Raw genomic sequence first — 26,353 nt, forward strand, 5'->3', positions numbered from 1 at the left:
GCCCCCTACCCACCGCCTCACTCGCTTGGTCCCCTGACCGCCCCCCGGCCTGGCCCTGCCTGTGCCCGCAGAGAGGAGAAGGAGCGCTGGATCCGGGCCAAGTACGAGCAGAAGCTCTTCCTGGCCCCGCTGCCCAGCTCGGACGTGCCTCTGGGCCAGCAGCTGCTCCGGGCGGTGGTGGAGGACGACCTGCGGCTGCTGGTGACGCTCCTGGCGCACGGGTCCAAGGAGGAGGTGAACGAGACCTACGGCGACGGGGACGGGCGGACGGCCCTGCACCTGTCCAGCGCCATGGCCAACGTGGTCTTCACGCAGCTGCTTATCTGGGTGAGTTGGCGCGGGGGCGGGGGCGGGGGGGGGGGGGCCTTCCTGACATCCGTCCTCCCCACCCAGGGTGGGGAACCCACACCTTTTCTGCCAACCGTGAGAACGTGCTTCCTTCTGCAGTACGGGGTGGACGTGCGGAGCCGGGACGCCCGCGGCCTGACCCCGCTGGCCTACGCTCGCCGCGCCGGCAGCCAGGAGTGTGCCGACATCCTCATCCAGCACGGCTGCCCCGGGGAGGGCTGCGGCGTGGCCGCCGCCCCGGGCAGAGAGCCGGCCAATGGCACCAACGCCTCCGCCGAGCTGCACCGCAGCCCCAGCCTCCTGTGAACCCCGGGAAGAAGCCGGAGGGGCCAGGACTGACGCCGGGGCGCAGGCACCCACCTCCCTCCAGGCCCTGGGGAAGACGAGAGACACAGAGGCTGAGACCCGGGGACCTGGAAGAGTCTGGGAGGAGAGCCAGACTGGAGGGTCAGAGGAGATGCCCGGGACTCCAGCCGCCACAGGTGTTTGCCCGGCCGGCGCTGCTGCGAAGGGACAGGATGCTTTGGGGGTGCTGTGAGAGGAGGGGAGCAGGACCTCGCCCTCCTCTAGGTTCCTGCCTTCTCGTGCCAGCCCCCTGTAGGCCCCCGACCCGGAGGCGGGAGCCTGGGCAGGCCAGAGGTCCCATGTAAATGTGTACATTGCAATATTTATGTTTGTGTACATACTGGTGTGTGTGTGATGAGCCAATAAACCAGACCGTGTGTAGGGGGGGGGCCTGGCTCTCGCCTTTCATCTCCCCACCTTCTGAGAAAACACCCCTTGAGGCTCTGCTTCTATGTCCCTGTCCTCTCCTCTCTGCTGTACTTTGGGGTGCCCCTCCCCGCCGCCCAGCCTCCTCCGTGGGCTTCTCTCAGCCCCTCTTTCTCCAGGGGTGGCGTTGAGTCTGTCAGCCGCCCCAGGAGGGGAGACTGGCCCTGTGCTTCCCACTGGAAGCTCCCCGCCGCTCCCCCATCACCCTCACAGAGGTTTCCTGTTGGTCTCCTTGTTTTCATCCGTATGCTGTCAAGTAGCCTTATTAACACCATGCCTGTGCTGGCCCGAGGTCACCCACAGAGAGGGCAGGAGTCGTCAGGGAACCAGCCCCACAGCCAGACGTGCAGGGGGTCAGCGCCCGGGAGAGTCTGAGGATGTGATGGGACAAGGAGGGCTCGTGCCAGGGGAGGAGACACATCGCCGACGGCAGGACGGTCCCCTGGACTGCCCCCAGCCTCCCCGCCAAGCCAGAGTCAGGACCCTGGGCCCCTGCTTGTCCCTCGGACTGTCCCTTAGTCTCGCTAGAAAGACGACCCGTAGAAAACCTCTGCATGTGCTCTTGAAGAACTTGCCAGGTTAGGGTCCCCGCTCTTGAAGGCGCTTGCCGCCACCCTGTTGATGGCCTGTGTGCGCGGTGGGTGTGGCGGGCTGGCGGGCTTTGCGAGGGCGCCTGCCAGGGGGAAATTAACCAAGTAAAGCTATTCAGAGAGAAAACCGGATTTTATTTTCTTCATCCACAGCCCCTTTCGCAAGGCGGATAAGCGCCTTAAGCAAAGATAAGGGCAGAATAGAGACAGAGCTATGGGTACGTGTAAGATTGGGTTCCTGGGCTTAGAAAAATGCTAGCAATAATCATCTCCTTAGGTTCCCTAAGGAAAAGAAGCCGCTTGAGAGAGTGAATAACTGCCTGGTATAGTTCAGGAGGCTGCAGAGGCAAAGCCACAAAAAAAAAAAAAAAAAAAAGGCAGATGAGAGCCTTGGCTTTGCCAGTTCTCCATGCCCACCACTTGCCCCCAGCCCCAGGGCGGGGGCACAGAGCCTGAGAGCCTCTGCTCCTGCTGTCATTAGATCTGCGGACAGGATTCCTGAGAGCGAGGTGACAACAGCTCCTGGGATCCTTGATCTCTCTCTGCCTGACTTCTCTCCTAAAAAGAATCTCACCCTGTAGGTTCCCTCTGTGGGTGAGTCTAAGGTTTCAGACAGCCTTGATCTAGATCAGGGTGGGGCTCACCTGGATTACATTTTTCTTGGCCTCCAGCCTTCCTGGAATTTAGCCAAAGAAGAGAGAAGACACTGGATGTGTGTCCCAGCCCGGGCGCTGTGCCGCCGTGGCTCAAGACCAACCACAGCTCCAGGGTCCCTTCATTCTGGCTGCCAGAGCCGCTGGGAGGGAAGGGCTGTCACAGTCCCATTGGGAAAGGCGGGCAGTGGACATGTGAGCGACTAGATGGCTGACCAGCCCGGAGCCAGGACCCACAGCACACTGCCCTGGGGCAGTGAGGAGGCTGGCCAGGGCTGGCCGGGGCTGCCCTTCCCTCCCCTTGCTCACCTGCCTCCCTCGGAGCCTGTTAATCTCAGTGGCTCAGGAAGAGAGCAGGTCCCGTTTCTTCCCAGGCGGGCCCGTTAACCGTGACAGCAGCTGCAGCTGGTTTCTCTGGGTACAGGATGTCAACCCATCTTGCGAAGGCGGGGAAGCGGCCGACAGCCTCAGCTTGTCTCGTTCCCTCCTGTTCTACCCTGTGCCCTGAGGGTGTCCCCGAAGCCTCATGTCTGTCTGTCTCCTTTGTCCACCGCTGATGCTGTTCCTTAATTTGCTTGCAGAATTCCCACCCTGAAGCCTTTAACTCCTATCTCTGTAGCTTCCCCCACAGCACACACCCTCCCAGAACCACCAGACACGCATTCCTGCCTCCTGCACTCTGCAGTGGGCCCTCTCAAACGGAGGAGGACCTGGGGTCCCAAGCTTTGCAAACGGGGCAGGGTGGGTGGGAGGGGAGACCACCATCAGCGCTGTAAGCACAGAGGACTGGATGTGGGTCTTCCGCTCCAGGCCCTCACGTCTGGAATGTCAGAGAACAGCAGACATGGCCTGAGCTGCCTAGTCCTCTGCGCAGAAGACAATTTATGATGGTTGGGCTCCCAGGTGACCAGGGTGAGCCCCTGGCCTGACCCAGGCCCTCACAGGACTCATGGCCTCCACCTAGTCAGACATGCCTTGGATGTACCGGCCCCTGAGAACCTGGGCTCCAGCACTTCACTTCCTCTCAATTCAAAAGCGAGTGAGTCCTCTACCCTGAAGTTGGAAGCAGCGGTGCCTGTTAGGAGCGTGAGATCTGGAGGCGGGAACAGTGGGCAGTGAGTGCAGCGGGTAAAGACAGAAGCAGAGGTAGGTTACGTGGGGGAGACGGTGAGTGCTGAGAGGGTCCCTAGGAGGGCAGCAAGAGTTCCAACTTTTGCTTGTTTGCATGTCCTGCGCTGCAGACCGGCAAGGCAGTGCCCGCCCTGGGGCTGGGAGGTTAAACTGAGGCTGGAGGAGACACGACCTCCCCAGTCCCTCTGGAAGACACAGACTGAGGCAGAGAGCTCCATATATACAAACTTTACACAAAATAAATAAGGAGCTGTGACCAGCTTGGCAGGTCTCACCCTGGCTGCCTCCCGCCCCTCAAAAGCGACTCTAGGGCATCAGTTGAAGGAAGGGGCACCCTGCAGGCCCAAGGAGCCCCCTTTTAGTCCCAGCAGCTCCTCAACAGCGAGAACCCCTGAAGTCCAGGCCTGGGGCCTCCGGCATGGCCCAGGACCCAAAAAGGGTCCACATCTCAGGTTGCCAGGAGGGCCCCCCAGAGCTGTGCCAATTGCTGACGGAGCCCCATCCAAGGGCAGGACCATGGCAGGGGCCCCTGTGGTCCCCAGAGCCCAGCCCAGTGTCCGCGCAGACCCGTGCCTCCCCAGGTCCCCTGGGGGCCCCTCAGGGCCTGGCCCCCTGCTCCATCTGTTGGTGCTGGCTCCTCACGGCAAACCTGTTGACGTGCACGGGTATGGGGACCACGATCTTGGGGTTTCTCACGGGCTCCCCAGAGCGGCTGCTCACGTTCCCAGCTTTGATGCGCTTCCACTTGGCCCGCCGGTTCTGAAACCAGATCTTGACCTGCACCTCGCTGAGCTTGAGGGCGTGCGCGATCTGGGAGCGCTCGGTCAGCGAGAGGTACTTCTTGCAGTGGAACTCCTTCTCCAGCTCCAGGAGCTGCTCGCTGGTGAAGGCCGTGCGGCGCCTCCGGCTCTTGCCCCCAGGGGCCGGGACTCCTGTCGAGGGTGCCCCCTCCTCCACTGCGGTCCCCAGGCCACCCTTCAGCTTCGGTTTAGGTCCCAGGAGGGCCCCGGGGCCCCCGGCAGAACTGTCCAGAAAGGCGTCATCCTCACTGTCCGCGCCCGAGCCCTCTTCCTCCTGCTCACTGCCTGCTGGGTCTCCTGCGGGTGCCTCCAGCTTTTCCTCATCGGAGCTGTACACCTTCCCCTCTGCTGTGGGGAGTGGGGGCCAACGGGGTGGGGTCAGGGTGGGATCGGGTTGGGGTGGAGGCGAGGAGAAGGCAGACAGGTTGGAGGTGGCACATGGAACCGGGGCCAGGCGTGGACAGCGTGCCAGCCGGAGGAGAGACAGACATGGAGGGGATGAGACAGGAGGCACACAGGCAGGGCAGAGTGGGAAGAGGTTTGGGAGGACAGAGAGACGGGAAGAAAGGTATTAACCAGCACAGACTTCACTCGGGCAATGTGAGGGAGGCATCCAACAAGAGGGCCCCATTCCTAGGACCCGGATGCCTCGGCTCCCACCGCTCAACCTCATTTCCCTACCTGCTACCTCCCCGGCTCTCTCTAGACCCCAGTGAAGGGCTCCCCACTCACGGACCGCCCCTCCAAGCCCAGACCCTGCAGCTGCTCATGGTGATGAAACAGCTGGAGCCGGGCTCGGGATCCTTTCAGTCACTACAGGCAGGAGTGAGAATGCAGGAGGATTCACTTTTGCAGGACAGAGAGGAGGCCGCCTCTGTTCTCCTCCTGGGCTCCTCACTTGGCCTCATGGGAAGAGCCACGTGAGCCCCTCTGGTCCGCCCCCCTTCCTTCCCTCTTTCCTGGAGCTGGGAATCTTGGCATCTTGTTTCCAGATGGAAACTTCGGGGTCATGTGATTCCCTCCTGCCCCAAACTGGGATCTAGGAAGTGTTACCCAAGGACCTGAGAGTCAGGAGGTGTCTGTACCCCCACCTCACCAATTCTCTGTAACCAGACCATCCAGCCTAGACCAGGGAGCCCTCCCACCACACACACCACCTTCTTGATGGCCAGGTTTTTCTTCCAATCACGCAGCTCCCCCAGGACCCTTTGCAGCCTTCATTTTAAAAAGATGCCATCTCAAAAAAAAAAAAAAAGATGCCATCTCTTTTCCACCTTCCCTCTGTCCCAGCCAAGCCGGTGAGAAGCATCAACAGCTGCTTTCTGCCCAAGTTCAGAATCCCGGGGACCCTGAGCTCAGTGTCAGCTGAGAACCGGAGGGAACACGGGAAGCGGAGGAAGAAATAGAAGTGCAGCTGGGGAGGGAATACAGAGAGGAAAAGGGGGAAAGAGAGATTCTGACTCAGTAGGCTGCTGGTTATTTGTAATCACAGGCATATAAACATTTTAACCCATATATAATTCTAAAGTTTAATTCCATTGTTGGTCGCATCATAGGGACATTTTTATCGGAACCGCAGATAAGGCATGACAAGTGTTTTTTAGTGTTTGAGTTTTACAAAATCCCTTGTTTTCTGCCCAAAGGACCAATCAACAGGGGAACCACAAAAAATCAAAAAGAACACCGACCGGTAGAAAGGAGAACGAGAAGAAAACAGATTAACCCGTCAAGTGAACAGTCAGCCCCTGGCCAGAGGAGCTCGCGATGTACAGGTGGGGGCGCATGTGTGCACATCACCACATGTGTCGCACGCACACTCCGAGGTCGAGAAGGTGACCCCGCGAAATGCTTCCTAGACGGGCCGTGTGCGTGCACGCATGCGCGAGGCTGGAGCAGCTCCACGCTCCCCGCGGGGCCCCGCACCAGCCCGCTCACTTTCCTCTCCCTTTCCCCACCCCAGAGCTGTCCTGAACGGATGCTGTCCGCCCCTGTTCCTTTTGCTCAGGAACCGCGTTTACATTCTCCTTAGAGGCCACGATACAGCCTCTTCCGGCTCACCCACCCCATCCCAGTCCGCGCACGTTTCCAGCCCTCCTCCGGTGGTGTCATTCCCGGGCCCTGTCTCTTCCTGGAGGGCTTCCTGCCGTCATCCACCATCTCAAAGCCCACGTGGTACACCCCGTGACAGCCTCACCCAGGCCTTACTGCTCCCCTCGAAGGTGGGCTTGGTTCTCTGCCAGCCCACCCAACTTCACCCACCTGCGCCGCGACCCCCCCACCCCCACCCCGTGACCTGCCTCTCGGGGCTCACCTCCCAGCACCCTGGGCTTTCTCCCTGCCCTCATCCTGATCCAAAATCGGTTTAATTTCTGCAAGATTCACATCCCTGTGTCCCCCTTTCATGTCATTAGGGGCCCTTTCCCAGGCCATCCCCACCTCCCCAGAACGCAAGTGTAACCCCAAACTGGACTCCTGGACCTTCTCCAGAGTCAGCTCCACCCAGTCTGAGCTCCCTCCCTTCCCATCTCAGGTAGTGCTAACTCCCCCCACCCACCCCCATCATTCAGACCAGACCTTCACTCCCACCACCTGTGACCAGCCCACCAGTAAATCTCAGTAGAGCCGCAGCCCAACTGACTTCTCATCACCTCCTCTGGGTCCAACTAGCCCGAGTCACTCTCCTCCCTTGCTAGTTCATCAATGTTTTCTCCTGCCCTGCCCCTCCCACCCCTTCCCCTGCCCTTCCCATGGGTTATTCTGTTTGGAATACTAGATTCTTCACCTAGATTCTGGCACTGGCTCATTCCCTATCTCCTTCAGGTCTTTATCAATGAGAGCTTACCCGATCTTCCTTTTTAAAATCAAAACTCCCTACGCTTCCCATCTCCCTTCTCTGCTTTACTTGTTGCTATGGTATACATAACCAACTTTGTTCATTTATTTTTATTGGGTTTTCAGGCCTCTATTGTGCAGCAAGTATGTGGCTCCTCAGACACCAGACCTCTGGGCCTGCTCCCAGGGCCTCAATTCCCAAGTCAGGCCCGAGTGTCAGCCGGCACTCTGCGAGCCTTGCAAACACATTCCTAGGTCAGCGCAGTCCTGCCCATGGGGAAGGAGGCTGTGGGAGTGTGTCTGATGGGGCCGGGTGCCGTGCCGGGGTCACCTGGCTCGAGGGCACCTGGCACCTCCCGTAGGCCCCCAGCGAGGAGTGGCGGGCCGGCCCCTGGCTTGCCAAATGCCCAAGCGGGGAGCAAAGCTAGCCCTGGCAGAAGGAAGCAAATAGCAACGGGATGCCTTTGCAAGCAGTTGCTGGGCTGCCCCACGTTAGGGCTCCCCGGGAGAAAAATGCCATTTTGGCCCCTAGGCCTGGGATCCAGGTAGGTGCCCAGGGTGTTCTCCCCGCAGGATCCGAGCACGGTGCAGACAGACCTAGGCTCACAAGCTCTCTCCTGCAGAGCAAATGTGACGGAACAGCCATGTGGAGGTTGCCTTGACGTTCCCTGGGAGTGTGGGAGCCCTCCCTGGGCGCAGGGCCTCAGGGGCCATGGCCACTGCAAAATGAACTCTGTTTTATTGGCTGTCTCTTCCTACTAAAACGTTAAGTTCCATGAAGGTGGGCTTCCCTAGTAGGTCAGCTGGTAAAGAATCCGCCTGCAACGCAGGAGACCCCGGTTCGATTGCTGGGTCGGGAAGATCCCCTGGAGAACGGATAGGCTACCCACTCCAGTATTCTTGGGCTTCCCTGGTGGCTCAGCTGGGAAAGAATCTGCCTGCAATGAGGGAGCCCTGGGTTCGATCTGTGGTGGGAAGATCCCCTGGAGAAGGGAAAGGCTACCCACTCCAGTATTCTGGCCTGGAGAATAGTCCATGGGGTTGCAGAGAGTTGGACACGATTGAGTGACTTTCACTTTCTTTCACTTTCCAGGAAGGTAGAGATTTATATATTATATATATATTTCACTGCTATATTCTCAGCATCTAGAAAGTTACCTGCACAGAGCAGGCACTGAGAAAATACCTCCTTTTTAAATGTATTTTTATTTGGCTGCACCAGGAATTAGTTGTGACATGAGGGACCTAGTTCCCTGACTAGGGATCAAACCCAGGCCCTCTGCAATGGGACCACCAGGGAAGTCCTGGATAAGTATTTGTTGACTGAAAGAAAGAAACTACTCCGGAGCACTTTCTGACTCTCCCTCTCTGTCCCTCCTTTCTCAAGCCTCCCCTAAAATATTCCCTACAACCCTGTTTCTCCAGCCCAGCTCCAGACATAAGACATCCTCTCCATAAATATTCTCCCCACTTTCCAGTGAAAGTGAAAAGTGAAAGTCACTCAGTTGTGTCTGACTCTTTGCGACCCCATGGACTATACAGTCCATGGAATTCTCCAGGCCAGAATACTGGAGTGGGTAGCCTTTCCCTTCTCCAGGGGATCTTTCCAACCCAGTGATCGAACCCACATCTCCCACACTGCAGGCAGATTCTTTACCAGCTGAGCCACAAGGGAAGCCCTAGGTCCTCTGATCTGAGAGTCTCTGGAGAGAATTTGTGTAGGGTGGGAATGACAGGATCTTATGCTAAAGGAAATCAAGGGCAACCCCAAACATCATTACTAAATCCTCTAACTTTTAATTTCTAATTTTTAAAACATGGCTTGCAGTAAACAACAACAGAAAAAAAAAAGCTTGTTAAAACCCAGCCCAGTACTACACTACTTTAACCAGCTGCTACAAAAAGGCAGAAACTAGGATTCAGGGCTTGAAGGATGAAATCATTTAGCACAGCTCTAAGCACCCAGGGGGTGTCCAATAAATCTAAATTGATGATGACTGAGATGAGGTTCCCAGGTTCCCGATCTGGCAGGGCCCTCCTGAGATCACATCATCCATCGCTCTGTCTTCACACAGATTCCGTGAAAGTCGAGCCCACACGAGCAGGCCACCCCCAGCGCTGCTTTTAAAGCCATACAGGAAGCACAGGTTCACAACCTCTCTTGGTTACTTGATCCCGGCGGGATTCTGCGTGGTGAGGGGTTGGGGGAGGGGAAGAGTTTTTCTCTGAGCCTTTATAATCATGACATTGAGGGGTCTGATAAGCAACTCTTGGAAGGAGATGGCAGGGAAATAGAAGAAAGCAACAGAGAAGGGAAAATACTGCTAGCTCTCAGAGGAAAGGGTCAGGGACAGTGAGTGAGGCTGGGGGAGGCGGGGCAGGCAACCAGGGGCAGAAGAATCAGATGATCAGTCAGAGAAACTGAAAGGGCTGAAAAGTTTAGGGAGAAAATAGAAAAAAAAAAAAAAAAATCAGGGAGTTGCAGGGGGAGAGAGTAAAAAGCCTTCCAAAAAAACAAAAACCCAACAGATGCTACACTCTAAACCCTGATGGATTTGGAGCCCAGCCATTTGCTCTTTGCTCCACCAGCGCTGGGAGCACTTTAGAACTCAAGACCCAAAGTGACCGAAACGTATTCTGAAGGACTGGCTGAGCAACAGAGCAGTCCGGTCCTTTACAACACAGCAATCCCGAAACAGCCTTACTAGTTTCTCATGAGTTAGCTAAAAAATTAATGCAAACTCTTTTATTGAATTCATAATACATACCAAATAGCTGCTACTGCTAAGTCGCTTCAGTTGTGTCCGACTCTGTGCGACCCCATAGACGGCAGCCCACCAGGCTCCCCCGTCCCTGGGATTCTCCAGGCAAGAACACTGGAGTGGGTTGCCATTTCCTTCTCCAATGCATGAAAGTGAAAAGTGAAAGTGAAGTCACTCAGTCGTGTCCGACTCTTCGAGACCCCATGGACTACAGCCTACCAGGCTCCTCGGTCCATGGGATTTTCCAGGCAAGAGTACTGGAGTGGGGTGCCATTGCCTTCTCCGTACCAAATAGCAAGCACACTCAAAACAAAAATTGCACATAGAAAAATGGTTTTGACTAAAACCTGAAAAGAAGCACATCTTGTTGATAAAATTTCTATTTGCAAAATTTGATTGAGAATAATTGAACCTGGTGGATAAACTGTCCATGAAAGTAAATTTCTAACTGCAGATGCTGTATAGCTGGCTGATGTGAACCAAAAAATTTGATCAATAAAACATCGTGAAAAATTTTCCATGGGAAATAATGATCTTGGTGAGAAAATTTGGGGCAGAAGGAAAAGTGTTTCATTGGGAACAATCTGGCTGTGCTAGGTAGGGTGGCCAAACAGAGAAGCTCTGTCCTTTGTGATTAAAAGTGACATTACTGGTTATATAAGAGAACATTGACCTATATGTAAAATAGATAATCAATAAAGACCTACTGCATAGCACAGGGACCTCTACTCAATACTCTAATTACCTATATGAGAAAAGAATCTTTAGAAGAATAGATTTACGTACGTGAACTGAAGTGAAAATCGCTCAGTCGTGTCCGACTCTTTGCGACCCCATGGACTGTACAGTCCATGGAATTCTCTAGGCCAGAATACAGGAGTGGGTAGCACCTCTCCAGGGGATCTTCCAAACCCAGGGATCGAACCCAGGTCAGGCAGATTCTTTACCAGCTGAGCCAGTAGGGAAGAAAATTTATGTATATGTATAATTAAACTTGGACATGGAACTGGACATGGAAAAACAGACTGGTTCCAAATCGGGAAAGGAGTACATCAAGGCTGTATACTGTCACCCTGCTTACTTAACTTACATGCAGAGTACATCATGAGAAATGCCAGGCTGGATGAAGCACAAGCTGGAATCAAGATTGCCGGGAGAAATATCAATAAACTCAGATATGCAGATGACACCACCCTTATGGCAGAAAGCAAAGAACTAAAGAGCCTCTTGATGAAAGTGAAAGAGGAGAGTGAAAAGTTGGCTTAAAACTCAACATTCAGAAAACTAAGATCACGGCATCTAGTCCCATCACTTCATGGCAAATAGATGGGGAAACAATGGAAACAGTGAGAGACTTTATTTTCTTGGGCTCCAAAATCACTGCAGATGGTGACCTAAGCCATGAAATTAAAAGATGCTTGCTCCTTGGAAGAAAAGCTATGACCAACCTATGTAGCTTATTAAAAAGCAGAGATATTACTTTGCCGACAAATGTCCACCTAGTCAAAGCTGTGGTTTTTCCAGTAGTCATGTATGGATGTGAAAGTTGGACTATAAAGAAAGCTGAGTGCCAAAGAATTGATGCTTTTAAACTGTGGTGTTGGAGAAGACTCTTGAGAGTCCCTTGGACTGCAAAGAGATCAAACCAATCAATCCTAAAGGAAATCAGTCCTGAATATTCATTGGACAGACTGATGCTGAAGCTCCAATACTTTGACCACCTGATGTGAAGAGTTGACTCATTGGAAAAGACTCTGATGCTGGGAAAGATTGAAGGCAGGAGGAGAAGGGGATGACAGAGGATGAGATGGTTGGATGAAATCACCGACTCAATGGATATGAGTCTGAGCAAGCTCTGGGAGATAGTGCACGACAGGGAAGCCTGGCGTGCTGCAGTCCATGGAGTTACAAAGAGTCTGACATGACTGAGCGACTGAACTGAATGGATAACTAAATCACTTTGCTGTTTACCTGAAACTAACACAACATTGTAAATCAACTATACCCAATATAAAATAAAAATTTAAAAAATGAGTACAGTTTCCAGCTTGTTCCCTGTGGGCAGCCTTTGTTTATCTATCCAGGGGAAATGGCAGTGGGGCAGCTTGTTATTAGGAAACATCAAGTCCTCCTAGATGCTATTGTCCTGAAAAGCAGAAATCACATGGTTTGAACCATGATTACTTGTAGGGTCCACTTCAGGGGCATTGTCCCTCTGCAGAGAGCAGCACACAGGCTTCAGGGGCGCCCTTGCAACGAATCTTCCTTGGGAGAGGACAAGAAGCCCTAACTTGGGGCCAGAGACCCCGTGGTAGGTGTTCTCCAGTAGGAAGAACAAATACCACCAGGCTCATACCACCTAGACAGGAGTCTATGGCCGCCAAGGTCAGCGAGGATGACAGGCCTGGGTCATGAGGCAGAAGAGCCCCCAGGATGCAGAACCACCTTAGACCCCCAGCCATGGGAACTCACAGAGCTTCTGCACCGTCCAGCCCTCACCCGGCCTGCTCTGGTCCAGCTGACATATAACCAAGTCATTATTATTTGCTGAGAAGCCTCTCCCCCACTACACTCAGTTCTGGCTTCTCCTCCCTCCATTTAAAGAACAACGACCTTCACAGGCAGGTCTCCCCTGGTAGCTCAGCGGTGAAGAATCCGCCTGCTAATGCAGGAGATGCAGGTTTGATCCCTGACTCGGGAAGATCCCCTGGAGGAGGGCATGGCAATCCACTCCAGTATTCTTGCCTGGAGAATCCCATCAACAGAAGAGCCTGGCAGGCTACAGTCACTGGAGTCACAGAGTTGGACATGACTTATCGACTAAACAACAACCCTCACATGCCCCAAACCCCTCTCTGGACAACTATACCCAGCTTCCAGAAGGGTGGGGTCAAAAGGTGGGAAAAATCCAGGTCATCTCCCCAAAAAGAGGCACGTGTGTGCCACCTTCATTTTACCATCACACCCAGTTTGTAATTATTTCTCTTTTTGGAGACGGTACCTTCTCCCACCCTTCATGGCAACTGACTTGCTTTCAGTGTGTCTTTCATTCGTCCTCACTAATTTCATGCCCTGCTATGCTGCTACTCCTTGCTATACTTTTAGGTAAAATAACGAATATTCACTTCCTCTCTCTCCACTCTCCCCGTGACTCTTCAGCATTCTTTACTCCAAATCCACATGAGAACTTCGTCTGTGTCACTTCGGTCCAGAGCCCCTCCCACCTTCCTGACAAGGTCACAGAGACTCCCCCACCACCACCTGCCCACCCCAAGCTTGGAGCTCCTTTCAGGGCATGCTAATGCCACTCATTGGAAAAGACCCCGATGCTGGGAAAGATTGAAGGCAAGAGGAGAAGGGGATGACAGAGGATGAGATGGTTGGATGGCATCACTGACACGATGGACATGTGTAAGCTCCGAGAGTTGGTGATGGACAGGGAAGCCTGGTGTGCTGCACTCCGTGGGATCACAAAGATTCAGACACGACTGAGCAACTGAACTGAACTGAATGTGGTCATTGCCAAGAGCACCCTTGCATGACCTTTAACCTTCCCAAGCAATTTCACACTTAGTACTGTCATCTTCAGGCAACTCACTGAAGTAGAGCTGACCTAGCAGTGGTAGTAATGGGAGGTTAGGCACCTTATTCTCAGGTGGAGAAACAAAACTGAATTTCAAAAAGATTAAATGATTTCCCAGTCACACCACTAGGGACAGAGTTGGTCCAGAACCCTGCTCTCCTAAGTCTCCAATCAGCTCTTCCTACTCTTCCCAGTAAACTGTCTTCCTCCCTCCACTTGGAGAAGTCCTCCCCAGATGCTTCATCAGATCAACAGCTTTCCTATCAAAGCCAGCTTAGGTTTAGACCTGGTCCTTATCAGGACCACTTATCACCTCATCCTCAACACCTTCCCTTAACATTCTCGGAGATGATCCTTAAAATCGCTGCAGGAGAGGCCTCAATCCCCGAATCTCACCTTTGTCCTGTAACAGGCCATTTCCTCTTCATTCCCAAGACAAAATTCCCACCTGATCTTTCTCCTGTTTGCTTTTTCCATTATTACTGGTTTGTATGAGATCACCTTACCAGTCACTATTTCTTTTATTTAAAAGTGTATTTTCTCACTTAAAGAACAATACTGCCCACTGATGGAAACAGTTTTTCTCTCCCCAAATATTTATTTATTCATTTGGTTGCCTTGGGTCTCAGCTGTGGCACGCCGGACTTTCACTGTGGCTTTCCTCCCTGATACCGAAAGGGAGTTCAAGGAACATTCTTTCCTTCCTTTCCCCTTGCGCCTCCTGTTCACTCATGGCACCTCCTTCTTTGGCCGTTGTTCTCCATCAACTGCCCAGGGGAGTGGGGATGTCAGTCACATTTCCCCACCTTCACAATCACAAGGACAGTGACCTAGAGCTGGCCTATCCACACATTCCCATCTCCTGGGGCCTTGACTCAAGCTAGTGAGTCGGTCTTCTTAGAACTTCACACGTGCTGTGCTCCACTGGGGTCCCGGCCTGGGATGATAAGAGTTGAGGGCGGCTTAAGCTTGTGCCCTCCCTTCTCACTCACCAGGAGAAAAGGAGGTGGAGGCAGAGAGAGGAGCCAGACCAAGAGCAAGACAGAAAGATCCAACAACATGGCTTGCATTTTTGGATCCACATGAATCAATAAATATCCATTTTAGTTTAATTAGGGAAATGTCCCGAATATTCACTGGGAGGACTGATGCTGAAGCTGAAGCTCCAATACTTTGGCAACCTGATGAAAAGAGCTAACTCATTGGAAAAGACCCTGATGCTAGGAAAGAATGAGGGGAGGAGGAGAAGGGGGCTACAGAGGATGAGATGGTTGGATGGCATCACCGACTCAATGGACATGAGTTTGAGCAAACTCTGGGAGACAGTGAAGGACAGGAAAGCCTGGCGTGCTGCACTCTGTGGGGTCGAAAAGAATTGGACATAACTGAGCAACAGTTGTGCCAAGCAACCCAAAGAGTTCTGATTACAGACACCGCTGTAACTAGAAGTGACAGGAATCACATGACTCCAGGAAAAGGAAGCCTCCTGCCTCTCTCCCACACCTCTCCCATCCAAAATAATTTCCCCCCAAAGATACCTAGGTCATCCCTCAAATTACTCATAATAGTGCCACCTAAAATTTCACAAGTTTGAAAGTTATTTGGACTTTTAAAAACCCTCCTTAATCCGTCCAGCGTGAATTATTTTAATCCAATAGCCGTGCTCCTAACACTAAGCTGAGATAAGACATATGAGGGAATAGGGATTGTGATGAAGAAAAAAGTTTTTTGTTTATCTGTTTGCTGCTTTTGGTTTTACGTTTGTTTTAACGGGAAGAAAGGAAGAACAGGCTCCCTGGGACGCAGCAGAAATGCTTTGGGCAGCCGTGTCCACAAGGTGTCTACACAGAGTTTCTCACCAACATGTAAGACAGGAAAACTGAAAAGAGGGAGAAAGAGCCAAAGAGAAAACCTGGAATCTACCTGCATTAGATACATGCAGCGTTCTCTCCAGGTATGCCCCATGTAGACTAAGTCCTCTGGATACAAGGCTATGTTACCATCACCCCCAGAAACATCTGTCCTTTCCAGTTCAGAGAGTGTCACCCATCACCGCCTCTAGGAAAGATGCCTTTCCCAGCTTAATCCCCAGGAAAGCTCCCCATCCATTTCTAGCACGTGGACAATACTGATAATTTCTCGCCCACCTATTACTTTAGGAGGCTGGACAAACCGCTTCTCATTTAATCTTCAGATCCATGAGGTAAGGATTGCTGCCGTTTATTTTACTGGTGAGACAACAGAGACTGCAAAGGTTAGTCTTCTGCCGTAGGTCACAAAAGAGGTGGTGCTGAGATCGGTATCCACTTGACCTCAGCCAAAAGGCCAAGAAGCAATTGAGATCGGTATCCAAAACCTGAGTCTGTTCCTCCAGGCAGCACAGTCTCTCTGTTATCAATGAATGATACAGAGACTGAAACCCAATGTCACCCTGTCATAAATCCTGTACCAGGGACATCCCCGATGGTCCAGCGGTTAAGAATCTGCCTGTCAGTGTGGGGGACACGGGTCCGATCGCTGGTCTGGGAACTAAGAACCCACATGCCACGGGGCACCTAAGCCCGTGGGCCACAACTACTGAGCCTGCGCTCCAGAGCCCAAGAGTCACAACTACTGAAGCCCGAGCACTCTGGAGCCCATGCTCCCCAACGAGAGATGTCACCACGGTGAGAAGCCCGTGCACGGCAACTAGAGAAAGCCGGGGCGCGGCAACAAGGACCTGGTGCGGCCAAAAAATAGCCAAATAAAAGTTACCGTTTAGAAACCCTGACGGAGAAATAGCACAGGGGACCAGGGGCTGACCGCACAGCGCAGCTGTTCTGTCTCTCACTCGCCGTCGGGCACTTTTTCCTTCCTCACGACATCCAGTCGGTCACAACTGATCTCTTAATGGAGATCAGTTAAGATCTACCCCCTTTTATCAAAGGTTCTCTCATTCCGTACAACGGCTGTCCATGGCCTCCACTCAGGTAACACACCCCTGGTCACAGATGATGGAGCCTTTTCCACCCTAGAGCCCAGCCCTGATTCCATCCTGAGATGTGGGTGTCTGGGTGCTGCCTCCTTGACACTGACCAAGACAACTCAGCACTGAAAAGTAGAATCTGCCCCCCCGACCTGCCGACCCCTTGCTTTTTTTGTGTGTGTGTGGTGGCTTTTTTTTTCTATTTTAAAGGGAACAATTCACTAAGAAATGTATCCTTACAGACAACAGAACTGTCAAGCTGGAGTGACCTTAGAGGTTACCTAATTCAAACCTCTAATTTTACTGATGGGGAAGCTGGGACACACAGAGGCGTAATTTGGCTAAGACCACTCTGTTACACAGTCCCAGTACCTGTGCATAATTTATAGGATAGTTGTCATCCATTCCAGCACAACCCAGGGCTTTCCAAGTGGCTCAGTGGTAAAGAATCCACCATCCAATGCAGGAGCAGAGGGAGAAGCTGGTTCAGTCCCTGGGTCAGGAAGATCCCCTGGGGGAGAGCATGGCAACCCACTCTAGTGTTCTTGCCTGGGAAATCCCCTGGACAGGGGAACCTGGCAGGCTACAGTCCACAGGGTCACAAAGCGCTGGGCATGACTTACTGACTGAGCACCCACGCATGCCAACACAAACTGCTTCTCACCTTCAGTCTCGGGGTAATTTCGTCTCCCTTCCTCCTGGAACACCTGCATCGCTTCTCTTCCCATTGCTCCCAGTATAGAGTTCCGGCTTATCTAAGACGTCTACTTTAACACCTGAAGCTCCAATACTTTGGCCACCTGATGTGATGAACTGACTCAATGGAAAAGACCCTGATGCTGGGAAAGGTTGAAGGCAGGAGGAGAAGGGGACGACAGAGGATGAGAAGTTTGGATGGCATTACCAACTCAATGAACAGGAGACTGGGCAAACTCGGGGAGATAGTGAGGGACAGGGAGATAGTAAAGGACTGGCGTGCTGCAGTCCATGGGGTCGCAAAGAGTGGGACACGACTGAGCGACTGAACAAAAGCTAACATAATTCTCAGTCAAGGAATCCATCTCCCACTGCCCCCAGCTCAGAAGGAGTTTCCAGTTTCCCCCACCCTCATTTTCACAAAGTGCTTTCTCCACACAACCCTGGTCTCTGTTACTCTTGGCCCCACCGTGCCTTTTGCTTCTAATAAGACACCTCCTCTCATCTCGGGGAGAATATTCCTTTCCCTTCCATGATGGAAAGGGAGGGAAGCCACTGCCTCCGGACGACTTGCCTTGCTGTGCTGTCCCTTCCGACCACAACTGAATTCACCCGTGAAGGTCACTCTTCTGTCACACCAATTCAAGCTTCTCTTTTCCCTCTCACTCTCCCAATGAGCACTTCAAAACTTCTTCCACATGACTCTAAGCTGTAACTTTCTCGAAGAATGAGTCTTATCGTCAGTGAAATACCCCAACCTCTCCTCTCCCATTCCTAATCCAGACCTCCTGCATCACCACGGCAGCACCTGAAGAGGGCGCTCTCCACTCTTCCTTGGTTCGGAGGCAGGGAACCGCTCCCCCGCCCACCCCCACCCCCCGCCCCTACCCCCCGGCCCCACCATTCCCTCTGGGGAAACTTCTCTCCCAGGGAGTCCTTTTCTTCCCCCTGCTCCTCTTCAAGCGCCTCTCTTCTTTGTATATCTACCCCACTACTTGTATCATTGCTGCTGCCTAACTCCCAATCCGTTTCACCGCAAAGATCCTTCTTTCTCTGTTATTTCCAAGGCAAAAATCCTTGCCTGTAGCTTCTCACTCAAACACTACCCTCAATGCCGATACTTTGCTCAGAATATTACGGTCCTCCTTTCCGGTTAAAACATTTGCCCCTCCTCATTCCAATTACTGCCTCTCTCCCACTAGTCCCAGTATAGACTATTCAAGCCCATTGCACTGAGTATAAGAATTATGCCCTAACCTTCTAGACTCTAGGCTTCCCTGATAGCTCAGTTGGTAAAGAATCTGCCTGCAATACGGGAGACCCTGGGTCGGGAAGATCCGCTGAAGAAGGGATAGGCTATCCACTCCAGTATTCTTGGGCTTCCCTGGTGGCTCAGCCAACGGTAAAGGATCTGCCCGCAATGCGGGAGACCAGGGTTCAATCCCTGGGTTGGGAAGATCCCCTGGGGAAGGCAAAGGCTACCCACTCCAGTATTCTGGCCTGGAGAATTTATACTCCATGGAGTCACAAAGAGTCGGACATGACTGAGTGACTTTCACTTCTAGAATCTCCAGTTCCCTAGTTAACAGCAGAGACCCCTCCTCTCCCAACCCTCCCAAGTGCTGCCCTCACTGAGGCACGAGGTATCTCAATATCCATTCCAATCCTCCCAATAGCATTCTCTGTCTCACCCAGGGTCAGCCAAAGGTGGCAGCCTGAAAAAGCCTGTGAGCCCCTCCTCAGAACAGCGCTTTTAGGTGCATAACAAAGAGGATTACACTAGGGAGCAATTATATAAAACACAGTTATCAAATATTTTAAATGTATTTGAGATATGCTGCTGCTGCTTCTGAGTCACTTCAGTCATGTCCGACTCTGTGCCACCCCATAGACGGCAGCCCACCAGGCTCCCCCGTCCCTGGGATTCTCCAGGCAAGAACACTGGAGTGGGTTGCCATTTCCTTCTCCAATGCATGAAAGTGAAAAGTGAAAGTGAAGTCGCTCAGTCGTGTTTGACTCTTAGTGACCCCATGGACTGCAGCCTACCAGGCTCCTCCGTCCATGAGATATTCTAGGCAAGAGTACTAGAGTGGCTTGCCATTGCCTTCTCCGACTTGAGATATAATCACTTACATTTCTTTATCAATTCATTAAACAACAATATGTCTCCAAAAATTGTTAATTTGTATGAAAATATCTGTGATCTCTATTGGCGACAAAACTCTCAGGTACTGTGGACCCTGCGATGGTTTCTGGCCTACCTTCATAATCACAGGATGTGTCAAATTTCAGTGAGAAGCTAGTAGAAATGCAGACATAAAAATTTTTTTCCACATCCATAATTAACAGATTTCCTCACAAGGGGTCCATGGAGTCCATGTTAACAGTCTGACTCTAAATTCTGAGGCTAGAAAACCAAGCTTTTAGTTCTATAAAGCTGAAAGGAATGTTAAAAATAATCTGAACTAAAACTTTTACATTATAGGTGAGGAAACTGAAGCCTAGAGAAGTGATAAGATTTTGAATCACTTATAGGGTCTTAAGTGGCTTCCCTGGCGGCTCAGACAGTAAAGAGTCTGCCTGCAATGCAGGAGACTCGGGTTCCATCCCTGGGTTGGAAAGATCCCCTGGAGGAGGAAATGGCAACCCACTCCAGTATTCTTGCCTGGAAAATTCCGTGGACAGAGGAGCCTGGGGGCTAAATCCATGGGGTCACAAAGAGTCCAACATGACTGAGCGATAAACATAGCATCTTAAGGGCTTCCCTGGTGGCTCAGCAGTAAAGAATCCTCCTGCAATGCAGGAGCTGCAGGAGATGTGGGTTCAATCCCTGGGTCGGGAAGCTCTCCTGGAGAAAGAAATGGCAACCCACTCCAGTATTCTTGCCTGGAGAATCCCGTGGACAGAGACGAGTACAGCCCATGGGATCGCAAAGAGTTGGACAGGACTGAAGCGACTTAGCACCCACCACGCAGAGTGTCTTAAAACTAAGGTCATAACAGACACACAACAAATGTTTCCTGAATTGAACTCAGTGGCTTGCAGAAGCTGTAGAGCTAATGACTGACAAAGTTGAGACCTGAACCCCTGCGTCACTCCTAAATAAATGTCCATTTTCACTCACATGAAGTTAATGCAACATGTGCCTTTCTCTAAACGTCAATGGAGCAGTCCCTTTCCCTGTATGCTCATCCTCAAAATTTCTAGGAAAACATGCTCTCCATCACTCCCAAGAAAAATCTCCCTCCTGTTTCTAACAGAAGTCTCTAATTCCACGTCACATCATTCTTCCCAGTTTTTTTCTCTTGTGAGTAAATATATTCCAGCAGTCATAATGGATACCTGTTCAGAAACTAACTGATGGGTCGTCTTCAGCGCTCCCTGGCTACAGCCAGGTGCGTGGCTGACCTCAGTCAGCACTCAGATATCACACTAGCCTCCTTGAATGGTTTCCATCATTATTGCCAGTCTCTATTCAGAAATTAGCAAATTTTTTCTGTTTAGTTTTAGAAAAGAATGCTCGCTACCCTGCCATCGCCCTCCCAGGTTAGTCCCCCCACGTTTTCTTTTCCATACCATCTCAACCACAAGTGGTTTTTCCCTCTCCACACTCAGCAGTGGCATTATCTTTCAAAACACTCTCACTCTATTTGTGTTGCTGACACAACAATCACATACAGAGTATCCACCATCCCTTAACTATTTGTTTTCAGGCAATCCAGCCCTTTTCCTCCTTGAATGAATTGCTGCTCTGAAACACCTCCAAATCAAAGTTTTCTCCTGAATTTTTCCGAATGGACAGCTCTTTTCATCATTCCCTAGCACGCAGCATCCGCTTCCCCCATCTTCTCTGTGACGTGTGTGAGCTCCACGTTCTCAAGTCAGCTTCGATAACTCAGTCAGAGCTCACACACCTTCACATGCAAGATCATCTCTGCCCATCCCACTCAAGGCAGAACTCTCTTTCTTCATGTCTTTTGGGGCCAACTGGTCTCTTCCCTCCGTATTCCTAACACATCAACAACTTCACTACCCACCTGTTTCAAAGCTCCTTTCCCCTCATCCCTTTCACAGGACCGTTCTTACAATTCTCCACATTTGATACGTCAGCTATGGTCCACACGAGGCTACAGACCACGTGAAACGTGGCTGGTTTGAACTTGAGGTGCGCTGAATGTGTGAAACAAACACTGGATTTCAGAGACAGCGTGAACAGAGGATATCAAACATCTCATTAAATTTTTTATATTGAATAATGCTGAAATAATATTTTGGACATGCTGGGTTAAATAAATTATAAAAATTAATTTCACCTGTTTCATTTTACTATTTGAATGTGGCTAAGAAAATTATTTTAATGACATAAATGACTTGCTAGATGGCACTGCTCTGGGAGCTTCTGTTGATTCATACTTTTAAATCTTCCCTGCTAGTTCAGAATTCTGTTATCACTCCTATTAAGACATCTCTCCCAGTTATCCACATCGACTGCTCCCATGCTCCAAACTTAGAATTGCTTTCAGGGTACCATTTTCAAATCTTTTCTGCCCCCATTATTTCTGTACATGGTATTTCTCTTTGCCTGCTAATATAGCTTCTACCCTGCCATCAAATCATAATAAAGTTCTGCTTTCTTCCTCATCAATTCTAGTAGGGCGCTATCTGTCTCAACTCTCAGCAAAATTTTTAGAAATAGTCCTTCAAATTCCCAACAAAAAGAACTTCACTCACCATCCTCCAAATTGGCCTATCTTCACTGTAATTTCATTTAAATGATAGTAATTGTAAGACACTAGACAAATGTAAATTAATAACTTCAGACCCACGTTACCCATTCACAGTAGAATAGCAATTCCTCCTCTGTCACTTTAAAGATGCCATCCCGTCTCCAAAATCTTCTGTAATGAGGTTCCAACTCCATTATTCGCTCTAAGAACTCTTTTACTTCATACTAAATACTCTAATACAATTTGCCAAGCGGAGTGTTCGCTTTCCCACCACTTTCAGCATGGGCCATGTGTCATCACTCCTCAAACCGATTTTATGTCTAACGTTTCTGGAATTGCTATTTTCTTTTCTCAACTCTGTTGGGGAAAAAAAATCAAGACTGGGAAGGTGGACATGAGTGGTGAGGTGAAGACGAGTCGGGAGAGTTTGCACTAAGAGGGAGAAGAAGCCGAAGTCACAGGAAGCCCTCCCATTCATTAACTGTGAACCTTCCATTTGAAATCTCGCCTTTCTGCTCAGCCCCAGAAGCCCCACTGAGAACCCTTTCTGTGCCTCTCTTCCTAATGGGGGGATGACCTTCACTCCAGCACCTCTCAGAATTCTTCCTCTGGGAGGTCTCCTTCTCATCCTTCTTAGCAAAGAAATTCCTTGTCGTTACTCCAGGAACGATGAACAATCCCCTTTACTGCTTCCAACGTTCTCTTTAGGTGATGAAGCTCTTTTCTTCCTCGTTCTGTATATAAATTCATTTCTTGTAACTCTCAATATTGACAAACCTTAAAAAAAAATTATTCCTAGTGTTGAAACGTTCCCCTCTCTCCTACTAGTATATTTATTTAGCTCCTTCCCAGTCCTCTCAGGACAGAACTCTTGCACACACACACACACACACACACTTCTGGCCCAGAAATGCTGCTCCCCTTTTCCTGGAGCCAGCACTGGAAACCCCTTGCCCGTCTCTTCCAACAGGCAGCCCTCTCCATGCTCGCATCTCTGGACGAGCTGGGCGCGCAGTCCGTCTGTGCGCCTCTATTCTATTCCTCAGCGTTTCTCTCCTGTCCTTTCCTTCTGCTTTCCCCACCTCCACGCCTGGTGTTCCTGCCGATATTCTACCTGCTTCAGAAAAGAGGCCCCACTGCACAGATGGGGCAAAACAAGAAGCGGGCGGAGTGGGGAACCTGAAGAGCAGGACGAGTTGCTTGGTCTCCCATGCCCTGGGGATACTCCACCCCTGCTCTCCTCCACTGGGATGTCTTCCTCTCCCCTCCGGCTCTGCTCATCTGCTCCTCAAGTGTCTGCTTCTCCTACTGCCTCCAAACCCCTTCACCCCCCAACGCCACCAGCCTGGCTCTCCCTTCTGTCTCAGGACTCCCCACCGACCCTTCCCTCCTCCTGTCCTCCTGTGGCTCCTCCCCACCCCCACCCCTTATCTTGTGGACATCTCCTCCCACGTTCCAGCTGCTGCTCTATCATTTCCTCTGGATCCTTCCCAGGAGATGCTGCCTAGATTTCAGTCACTGGTTCCTCCTGGTCCAACCAGGTACAAAAAACCAGCAGCTGAGTACCCCAGAGCCAGAATGCCCAGGGCTAAAGGGGGAAAGAAGAGGCAGACAGACTCCAGAGCAGCCCTTGGGGTCTGGAAGAAGTACTGGCCCTTTGGACAACTCTGAGAAAGGGCCCAGGAACCCCTCCCCAGGAACAGCTCTCCTGACGAAGGACAAAGGGGGTTCCTGGCTCTCCTTGTACTAGAGTCCTCCCCCAAGCCTCCTGGGTCCCTTCCACCTGCTAAACTGGATGTGATGAACGGTTAAGCAGAGGCAGCTTCATCCTGATGTTAAAGAACTTGAAGCTTCAGAACACCACACTTGCAAGAAGTCCCTGTTTTTCTTAAATAGGGCCCACCCACCAAACTGCATAAGCTGTGGGTCTCAGCACACCTGAATCTGCCTCTGGAGAGTGAAAGCTTTTCCAGCTTCTAGGGGTTAAAGGTCAACAGGGAGGCCTGTTTGGACTAATTAGAAACAGGATTGTTTGAATACACCTCACCTCTCCTGAGAGGTGAGTCTCCTATGGAGGATTGGAGATCCCTGAACGATCTCTTAGCTGAATCTCACTGGTTCCAGGATCTTAGCTGGATTCTGGACTCCCAGGCCTTGGGGCCACACCCCACTCAGCCCTGCCTTCAGCCTGTCTCTCCGCCTCCCAGACCACCTCAGTCCGCAGTGCGAGGCCCTCGCTTGATTCTCCAAGGCCTGGCTGTAAATCCGCCAGTTCAGAAGCGACCTCCACACCCAAGAGACACACAGGTCCCCCCACCATCAGCACCACTTTAAGACGCTCCCTTTGCCCCTGCGTTCCCAGGGCCCGCAGGGGGTCAACCACCGCCTCCGCAGAAGCCCTTACTGAACTGAAAGCTGCCCCACTGCCCCCTCACCCGGGGGTCTGGCTGGTGTCCCCAGGAATCCCACACTTGCAGCTTCTCTATTCCCAGCAGAGGAGCAAGAGGTTCTGCAAGCAGCCGCGGGAGCCGGGGCCGGAGGACTAGACCGCCGGGAGGCAAGCCGCTAGTCTGGCCGGGAGCACGGGCGAGTCTCGGGGCCGAGGCTGCAGGCTCTCTGGAGGCAGAGCGGGCGGCGGATCTGGGACCTGGAGGTGGCTCCGCACAACGGCGGCACATATGGGGCTCCGGGACTCAGGGGGCTCTGAGCAGGTGCCGGGGCTCCGAGAGCAGGCTGCCGGCTCGGACTTCCAGGGGGACCAGCCTCCCGCCCGGCGACTTGGTCGGCCCCGGGCACTTACCCGGAAGACTTGGGAAAGTCTCGGAGAAGTGCGCAGGCGGGGGCGCTGGGGGTTCTGCCACTTTCTCGCGGGCGGGCAGCGGCTCGTCCGTGTCCAGCCCGCCCTCCGGGCGTCGGCCGCCCGGCTCGGGGTGGTTTCGGGCTGCAGTGGCGGCGGCGGCGGCTGCGGCGAGCTCCGGGGGCCCGTAGAAGGCGTCGGGTGGCTCCGCGAAGCTGGGCAGCGCGGTGGTCAGCGCCACCATCGAGGGCACGGCCTGGCCCAGCCCCGCGCAGAAGGTGTTGGTCAGGCGGCCGGCGAAGGAGGCAAGCGGGGCGAGGGGCGGGAGGCCGGCGGGCAGCGGCGCGGGAGCCAGCGCCTGAGGCAGCACGAGGGGCCGGTAGGGCATGAACATGGGGTAGCCGGTGTACAGCAAGTGGCCGGAGCGCGGCGGCGGCGGCCCGATCAGAGAGTCGATGGAGAAGGCGGTGCCCGGGCCCCCGCCGCCGCCGCCGCCGCCGCCGCCGCCCCCGCTGCTACCCCCGGAGGCGCCCCCGCCGCCGGCTCGCTGCATGGTGCCCGGAGCAGCGGCCACCCCGGGGCGCTCCCCTCCGGGCGCCGCCGTGCGCCCCCGCGGCTCGGGCGCCCCGCGCGCGCACGCCGGGCTGGCTGCCTGGCTCCCGGGCCGAGGTGGCGGCGGGGCGCGGGCTCGGCGCAGTGTGGCTCCGGCGCCGCGCTCCTCTCGCTCATAAGGAGGGAGGGGGCGGGCAAGCGGGCGGGCTGGGGGTGTCGCCCTCCGGACTCATCCATCTTCCTCAAATTACGCTTCACTTCCTCCCTCCGCCCGCAGCCTCCGCGCCCGGGCTCCCGCTCCCTCCGCAGAGCCCGTTCCCAGAGGCCCGGCCGGCCGGCCGGCCCGGGACCCCCGCCCGCCCCCCGCAGCCCAACCAACTATTATTAATGGAGATTGATGAGGCCGGACATGCCGCTTTGTGAAAGTTTGCGGCCGCCGAGGAGGCAGCGGCAGCGGCGGGACCGGTGCCCCTCCCTCCGGCCCGCCCGCCCCCCGCTCCCCCACCCCCCTCCGGCTCTGCCCACTCGGCTCCAGGCGCGGATCCGGAGGCTGGCCCCCGAGTGGACCGAGTGCGGGGCTGCGGGCGCGGCGAGGGCGTGGGGGCGGGCGCGCGATCGGAGCGCCCCCCGCCCCTGCCCCGGCCCGGGCCGCCGCCCTCCGTCGGACTCAGGGCCAGTCCCTCAGCGTGGCCTTCAGCCTGCCCCCCGACGCCCCCTCCCGGGTCCCCCGGGCGGACCGCGCGGCGGGCGCCCCCTCGGGCGGCGAGACGCGGACGGCAGGGGGCGCGCTCCTCCGCGGTCCCGCGACTCTGGACCGCTCATCTCGGTGTGTCGTGGCGGGGAGGGTGGGGGGGTCCTTTTCGTCCTCGGGAGACCCGGTTGACCCTCGCCCCCGGCGGTCCCCCTTGTCCCTGGCTCCTCCTCACTCCCCCTCCTTCGCGGACTCCCCGGGTCCCTCACCGTGGCCTCCGTGGGCGATTTCCTCCAGTGCCCACACTGTACCAAGTACTCACCGTTCCTCTCGCCCTGCTCCCTCCATCTTTCCCATCCTTTTCGTCCTTTCCCTCCCTCCCGCAGTCTCCTTTCCCGCCCTCCTTTCTATCCCAATTCCTATTTGATGGCTCCTGTTTCTCCCTCCCTATCCCA

At 53.4% G+C, this 26,353-nt stretch overlaps 2 protein-coding genes across 5 annotated transcripts in view; one reads left to right on the top strand and one right to left on the bottom strand.

The window, feature by feature from the left end:
• Positions 1–1,124, top strand: part of AGAP3 (ArfGAP with GTPase domain, ankyrin repeat and PH domain 3) — a 56,585-nt gene extending 55,461 nt beyond the window's left edge. For all 4 annotated transcript variants that reach the window (XM_070788423.1, XM_070788421.1, XM_070788422.1 and 1 more), the window contains 2 exons: positions 72–327; positions 448–1,124. In XM_070788423.1, the coding sequence (XP_070644524.1) occupies positions 72–327; positions 448–654 (463 nt within the window). In that variant the 3' untranslated portion in view covers positions 655–1,124. The remainder of the gene's footprint in view (positions 1–71; positions 328–447) is intronic.
• A 699-nt stretch (positions 1,125–1,823) lies between these two features.
• Positions 1,824–25,208, bottom strand: GBX1 (gastrulation brain homeobox 1). Its single transcript, XM_070787142.1, has 5 exons — positions 24,804–25,208; positions 18,677–18,709; positions 13,798–13,811; positions 9,236–9,285; positions 1,824–4,638 (listed from the first exon to the last, which is right to left on the bottom strand). Exons 1-5 carry the CDS (start codon positions 25,206–25,208, stop codon positions 4,091–4,093), a joined length of 1,050 nt encoding a protein of 349 aa, XP_070643243.1. The 3' UTR covers positions 1,824–4,090.
• Positions 25,209–26,353: the final 1,145 nt, after the last annotated feature.

This window comes from Bos indicus, chromosome 4, assembly GCF_029378745.1.
Source record: "Bos indicus isolate NIAB-ARS_2022 breed Sahiwal x Tharparkar chromosome 4, NIAB-ARS_B.indTharparkar_mat_pri_1.0, whole genome shotgun sequence".
NCBI lineage: Eukaryota > Metazoa > Chordata > Mammalia > Artiodactyla > Bovidae > Bos > Bos indicus.

What these genes read in the sequence shown, in the direction of transcription:
- GBX1 (XM_070787142.1), bottom strand. Translation starts at nt 25,208, where the DNA reads ATGCAGCGAGCCGGCGGCGGGGGCGCCTCCGGGGGTAGCAGCGGGGGC. An exon ending in CAGCCGCCGCCGCCGCCACT is followed by an intron (nt 18,710 to 24,803) that starts GCAGCCCGAAAC and finishes GCTGTTAACTAG; the next exon opens with GGAACTGGAGATTCTAGAAG. An exon ending in CTTTAAAAGCAGCGCTGGGG is followed by an intron (nt 4,639 to 9,235) that starts GTGGCCTGCTCG and finishes TCCCCACAGCAG; the next exon opens with AGGGGAAGGTGTACAGCTCC.